The sequence below is a fragment of the Phocoena sinus genome, chromosome 5 (assembly GCF_008692025.1).
Source record: "Phocoena sinus isolate mPhoSin1 chromosome 5, mPhoSin1.pri, whole genome shotgun sequence".
Classification (NCBI taxonomy): Eukaryota; Metazoa; Chordata; class Mammalia; order Artiodactyla; family Phocoenidae; genus Phocoena; species Phocoena sinus.
The window spans coordinates 21,563,486-21,570,741 of NC_045767.1; the positions used below are offsets into that span (position 1 = coordinate 21,563,486).

Genomic DNA, 7,256 nt, shown 5'->3' on the forward strand with positions numbered 1-7,256 from the left:
TTAAAAAGTATGGATATAATCAGAAATTTGAACAGATAAATCTCAATTTCTGGGCAGAGGAAAGCACCTTACAAAAAGCCCTGAGTTTGAAACGTTACTAAAGGAGTAGGCAGGTTAGAATAGTAACCTGAAAGGAGTCTGCCAGGTAAGCAGAAGCCAGATAAGGTCCAATTTATGAGCCTTCAACTGTTTTTTAAGTATGCATATTTAAACAGAACTAGATTACAAATCCTCAAAAAGCACAGACCATGCTTTCTAAGCCTTAATCATTTCTTACACCTCCTCCTAGAACACAAAGAAAGTATTAACAAATACTTCCTCTATATATGGAAATCTCATATATTTTGCCAGCCTTCTAGAATCTCCAAAATTATACTAACGATTATTTGCATCTACTATATTATTGTGAAACTGAAGGAAGTCTTTCCTGAAGTGCTAAGTAGTAAGTTCCTTGGAAAGAGAAACAATTTATACATGAAGTAAGGTGGGCATCATGCTCTACCAGCGTGATGCCAGAATTCTGGCTCTAACCCAAAATCCTGGTGGAAGGAATGAAAAGGTGGCGATTTAAACACACGCATACACACTTGTACCACAGAGACTAAAGAATGTAAGGAAAATATTTCACAGGGTCAAGTCAGCTTATTACCTCTTATACCTGTTTCACTCTTCAAACTGATCAAATTCTGATACCTAACACTGTGACTAGGCAGAGTTCTGAGATGGCCCCCCAAATTTGTGGCTTCTAGGGAGCATATACTATATAATCCCTCCCCTTGAGTGTGACCAGAAATGTAATTATGAGGCAAAACCACTTTGAAGATTAGCTTCAACAAAGAGGAAATTATCTGGCTGGGACTGACCTAATCACGTAAGCCCTTTAAAAGGACCTCCCCGAAGTCAGAGAGACTGGAAGTGGGAGAAGGCCTATGGAAGGGCTACCTGGCAAAAGCACAAGGCTGGCCTCTGGCCAACAGCTAGCAAGCCAATGAGAACCTCAATCTAAGAACAAGGATATTAATTCTGCCAGGAACCAAGGAGGTCAAAAGAGGACCCCAGATTTTAGATGAGATTCCACCTGCAGACAGGTGCCTTTACTTCAAACTTATGAGACTATGTAGAGCACCCAGCTATGCCATGCCCCAGACTCCTGACCTAAAGACTGAGATAACAAATGGGTGTTGTTTTAAACTAATTTATGACAATTTGTTACGCAGCAATAGAAAACGAATACACTCGGGCATTTTTCTCATATAATTAAGTAACAGTATATCTGGTGGTTAAGTTTCTCAGACTTCATTTTACGAATAATTTTCCCAACTGCTTTAAGTATAAAATTGTTTCACATCTCACATGAACATTAGCTGTGCACTATCTCCTTAATACTTCTTATCCTAACATTAAAAGTCATTGAATTTGTGAGTCAAAATTCACTGAAAAGCTCTTCAGTGCTGATGGGCCTTTTTGGTGAGGTGACCTTATCCCTGACCAGTCGCCTAGGGGTGGAGGGGTATACAACGCAAGCTGGCCCAGCAGACGCAGCCACCTGCTGCCCCCAGACTCCGCCTCGCAGGGAGGGGGGGCGGGGCATAAACATGAGCTGAGCCCACGACAGACGAGGGATAGAAAAATGCAAGCAGTTCGTCCCTTTAACCCCTAACCCAATTTCTCAAGAAAAGCCGCCCACACAGTAATCCCTCTAAAACTGTGGCTAGGCTGCCGCGCACGCAGTTGCTTTACGAATTCCCAAAGCATCTAGCATGTTCCAACCGCCCACCAAGGATCCCTGGGGCCACTTATGCCGCAGCTGGCGGACAGTTCATATCACTTTAAAAATACCTTTCAAACTAGGGAACTGTGCTCCTTGGTCGCTCTGTCCCCAGACCTAGGGAGCGGCCACTAAAACCTGGACCTACCATCTTCCCCCATGGGCGCCAGGCAGCCCGCCGACCACAACTACCGGTGCCCAACAGGGGTCCTCCCGAGCCTAAACACTGGGAACAGTGTCACCACGCCTACCCACTGCGCCTGCGCGAACGGCCGCTCCTGCGGAGGCCCAGAGATCTTGCGGGACCCAGCTGCGTAGGGCGGGGCCTAAAAGCTTGTCGCGCCTGCGCCAGGGGCCGACGGCGTCCTGCGTCGTTACTTTTGAAACAAGTGGCGGGGAACTGCTCTGGAAACCCCTGGTGTTGCTGTCTGCCGGGTGGAAGCGCGTGCCTTCATCCGTGGACCTGGCCATGGCGCTGCAGCTCTCCCGGGAGCAAGGCATCACCCTGCGCGGGAGCGCCGAAATCGTGGCCGAGTTCTTCTGTAAGTCCTCGCGCAGGCCGCAGGGCGGGGAGAACGGAGCCCAGGCCGCCCGGCAGGCCCGCGGTTCGGCTTCCGAGGCGGGGGGAAGCCGGGTGGGCCGGAGCGGCCCCGAACCCAAGCCCTCTCAGCCCCGGCCTCCTGCCCGGCAGGAGGAATCTGGGAAGAGGCGGATGCAGGCGCCTCCTCCCGACGCGTTGCTAATGATGGCGGAGGACGCCTAGGTGCTGCTGAGGCCTGCTTTGCGGTACAGCCCCTTCGCCGGGAGTTTCTTTAAAGTGCAGAGCTCACCCCTCACCATCACCCCCGCGAGGTGAAACTGGTCGACGGTGATGGAAGCGCCGTCCTGGACCAGGCCATTTGTACCTTCTGATAGAACCTGGCAGAACTTGTGAGGATAAAAGGAGGAAAGAGAGAGGGGGAGAGGCTTGCCTGGGCTTTGAACTAGTCAGTCGGTTGCCTATTTTGACATCCTCTAACCACACAGTCTGAATTTGGACTTGTTTTACAATGAAATGAAATTTGCCACTGGGAGATTAATGCAGTTTGGCATTTTTCTTTTATTGCCACATAAATGCAGGTATCACTTTCTCTCTTACTTAGAAGCAAGATTTTAAGGATTTTTAATGCCACTTTGTACCTATTCTGCTTTCAGCAAAACACAGAAACACGTGTGTTTAGACATTTACAGCTTTACACCATTAATGAAACCATAGCCACATCTAAATATGCTTTATTTCCCGAAGTTACAAAGTGACAATGACTTTAATATTTCTTGTTTTCAGCATTTGGCATCAACAGCATTTTATATCAGCGTGGCATATATCCATCCGAAACCTTTACTCGAGTGCAGAAATATGGACTCACCTTGCTTGTAACTACTGATCCTGAACTCATAAAATACCTAAATAATGTGGTGGAACAACTGAAAGGTAATTAATTGTAAAACTGAATTCAACCTGTGGGACTAAACTTAAAAAAGAAGAACTACTAAATAACAGAGCGCTCATTAGAATTTTCTTACTTTCACCTATTTCCATTAGTCATTTTTTTTTTTTAAATCCTGCCCGAGTCAGTAGCCTTTTCTATCTGAACACTCATCTTTTCCTTTTCGCTCAAGAAGTTGCAGTATTGTTGGATCAATATTTGTTATCCATCTATTGCTTTTCTTTCTTTTTCTAGAATTCCTATTAGTTTCTCTTTCATGTTTCTCTCCACTTAGGAATCCCATTTCTAATTTTTCTGTGTTGTGGGATATTTTGCCCTATCTACCCATTTGACCTTCCAAATTACTAGTTCTAAAAAATGCTACAGCTCTCATCTTTTTTTTTCCTTTTTAATTTTAAAATTCACGAATCATTTTTGTTGTTGTTTTAAGTAACTTCAGTTTTTAAATTACATCATTGTATTTTCGTAAACTTAAGGGCTAAATCACCCATAGTCATTCATAGGGCTGCACTTGGATTATTTGGTGTGGTACCTCTTAGAACTAAACTCAAACCCTCCCTGACTGAGTCAAATTTTCCTATTTTATGCTTTCATTGTACCATATTTTGCACCTGCATAGCAGTTACAATTTTAATTTCATGTTAATTGGTGCAGTGATTAGGTTAATGTTATCTCCTACACTCTTGCCTTGGATTAGGATGGAAGTACCGAATGTTTACAATCCTATCCTCAGCACCCACTGCTATACCTGGTATAAATACTGAGAATTTGAAAACAGGAGCTAGGTTATTGATGGGGCAAGTTTTCTGTATAATTTGGAGGAGATCCAAAATAGCAGTGGTAGATATTTGCTGAGGATAGGAAGTGGGACACGAGAAAAGAGTTGCTTTGTAATGCAGTGGACCAAAAAAGATGCCTTGTTATGTGTTACAGAATGGTTATGCAAGTGTTCAGTGCAGAAATTGGTGGTAGTCATCTCAAATATTGAAAGTGGTGAGGTCCTTGAAAGATGGCAGTTTGATATTGAGTGTGACAAGACTGCAAAAGATGACAGGTAAGTAGGAATTTAAATTATTTCCACTTTCATATGCTTGTTCTAAAACTTGTTTTCTTTACAAAATGAGTTCTAATTATATTGAACAAGTTTCATAGAAGGTATAGTTTTTTTCTAGGATGTTTAATTTGATCTTCAGTCTTCTGTGGAAAAGAACTGTGCTTACTTTGGCATGTCACTGACTTGTATAGTATTGCCTTTAGTCTAAATTGGTGAATTTCAAATTGTAGTATTTATGGTGGTATATGCAAAACTCCATACAGTATACTAGGTGGCCCATTTTATGAATTGTTTAAAGGTACTTTTAAGCTTAAGGGATTATCCTAGACTCTCCCAGCTTAAGATGCAGCTCTACTGTATTTCACTTAATGCCACAAATTTCCTAAGACACTTCATAAACTCTGAAGTTTCCAGACTACCTGAATGGGAAATACCCATCATTATATGCTAATGACTAGCATTGTCCTAGGCATCCTTACCTGTAAATTCAGAACCATTTCTCATAATGAAATGTAGTTTGCTTCTGAAGCCTTTGGTCTCTTAGGAAATGTTTAGCTTATAAAAATAATTTGATATACAATTTAATATCTTATTTGAGACAATAGGGAATTAGACATTACTAAAAATGCCAAAATGATTATACCAATTAAATATTTTAGATACCACTGTTATTTTTTTTTTAAGAGGTACTGAAGTTTTCCTAACTTGAAGCACTTGGCAAATTTTCTGGTCATCTGATACAAAATGACCTGATCCTAAGACCAACCATAAAAAATGATTGGAAGGATAAATGAAATAATAAAAATACATACTATGCCTACTGTGGTATTATGGGTCCTAATGATGTACTCATTTTCTAAAAAGCTCCTTTTTAATGTATTACTTACTTGATTTTGGAATCATTTAATTAGATAAATAATCTTACAGATGTTTTAAATAACTCGTTAAAACTTAATTGATTTGGTTTCTTTGGTAGTGCACCCAGAGAAAAGTCTCAGAAAGCTATCCAAGATGAAATCCGCTCAGTGATCAGACAGATCACAGCTACAGTGACATTTCTGCCACTGTTGGAAGTTTCCTGTAAGTATTATACAACGTCACATTGCCTTAAATTTGTTGGGGAAAAGACTAAGCTACTATTTTAAGAATTACCCCTTTATTAAATTTTTTCTTAACTATCAACATCATGTAATAAAAATGAGAAAGCATTATAAAGGAAAAGTAATGTTATATGCATTCTGGAAAATTTGGAAATGCTGAAAAGGAAAGGAATGAAAGTATTCCACAACACTCACTCTTGAATGTTTTGATGTAATTTCTTTCATTATCTTCATTTCTTACACACTTTTATGTATTGATATATATTTAAGACTATAGCTATAATTGTGTCTTGCTTTTCTATCTTCCTTATTCCTTCAAACATCAGATATGTCCTGAAAACCTACTATATGTCACACTCTGTTCTAGGCACTAGGATACATCAGTCACAGAACCAAGAAGTTAGCTTTACTGTAGGTTACATTCATGCTATCCCATGTGATTGATTATACACTTTCTACAAATATTTTTAACGGTTTTTTCTTTAAAGAAAAAAAAAACTTGAATTTTTCATAAGATAAAGTGAAAGGAGTGTGATATTTTCTGTACTACAGTAAATTTCCATTGAAGAAAAGCAGTGAACTAGTTTTACAGACCAGGCTAAAGTACATTTCTAACACTGTGTGGTTCAAAATGTGAGGGAGACAGGGCAGGTAGTTTTACTTTTGAAAAAATAATGTACCTTATTTTATCCCCAATTTAGGTTCATTTGATCTCCTGATTTATACAGACAAAGATTTGGTTGTACCTGAAAAGTGGGAAGAGTCAGGACCACAGTTCATTACCAATTCTGAAGAAGTTCGTCTTCGTTCATTTACTACTACAATTCACAAAGTAAATAGCATGGTAGCCTACAAAATTCCTGTCAATGACTGAGGATGAGCTAAAGACAGTAATGTACTTGTATCCTCAAATGTGGTTTTCCTGAAACCAAATCAACTTTAGTTGATATATTTCATTGGTTGATTTTTAGATGGGGAAAACTTACATTATACTTTACTGAATCTGTGCATAATTGTTCCATTCCTTGGTACCTGTTTCACTTTCCATAGGGCTGATGTAAGTTATTGCACACTGTTGCAAAGGGAACTAGCAGATTTCATTAGCATTGTAATGTCAGTTCCTTTGAAGGTAGTACTGTAGATGGAAAAACTTTTGCCATAAAGCTAAATGTCTTTCTAAATCAGACCTTTTGGTCAAGAGCTTGACTCAGAATACACAGAAATATTTAAATATAAAATAGAGCAAAAGAAATATGAATATTCAGAATATTTGTTTAGATCCTGAAAGTAACTAATGATAGTCCATAAGTAATAAAATATTGTTCTTATTAGGTCCTTTTGCCATTTCATTTGTATAGTTTCCATATTGAAAAATTTTCCAATTACTTGATTTTAATTTATATAACTTGAACCCATGAAGCTATGGATATTCCTACTGTTCAAATTGCTATGATACCAAACTTTTAAGAATGTCCTTTTATGTTTTATAAAATCAAGCTTTAAATGACAATGATGAAATAAAGTTAACTGTGTATGTTTTAAATTTGTCTTACAATATTTTTATATTGGTGTGGTGTTAATACAGCTAAATAGTTATGATGCATTAAGTACAGCATATTATTTCTTATGCCTACTATGGTTGTAGGGCCTAAGAATTCAAAGTTGAGTAAGTCTTGAGGTACTTTCAATTTAGTGGACAAGCTTTTATTGTACCCCCTTCATCTCATAACAGTAGATTTAAAATAAACATTCTTTTTGTAAAATGATAAATGTCCTTTGTAATTAATTCAGTTTAGCAAATTTTGGATTGTAGAACCTTTCTATACTCTTAGCCTATTGTTTGTCTA

The 7,256-nt window shown here is 39.1% G+C and overlaps 1 protein-coding gene across 1 annotated transcript; it reads left to right on the top strand.

The window, feature by feature from the left end:
- The first annotated feature begins 2,103 nt into the window (after positions 1 to 2,103).
- Positions 2,104 to 6,952, top strand: MAD2L1 (mitotic arrest deficient 2 like 1). Its single transcript, XM_032632682.1, has 5 exons — positions 2,104 to 2,310; positions 3,093 to 3,239; positions 4,189 to 4,309; positions 5,286 to 5,389; positions 6,111 to 6,952. The coding sequence occupies exons 1-5, from the start codon at positions 2,238 to 2,240 to the stop codon at positions 6,281 to 6,283; spliced, it is 618 nt and encodes a 205-aa protein (XP_032488573.1). The 5' UTR covers positions 2,104 to 2,237; the 3' UTR covers positions 6,284 to 6,952.
- Positions 6,953 to 7,256: the final 304 nt, after the last annotated feature.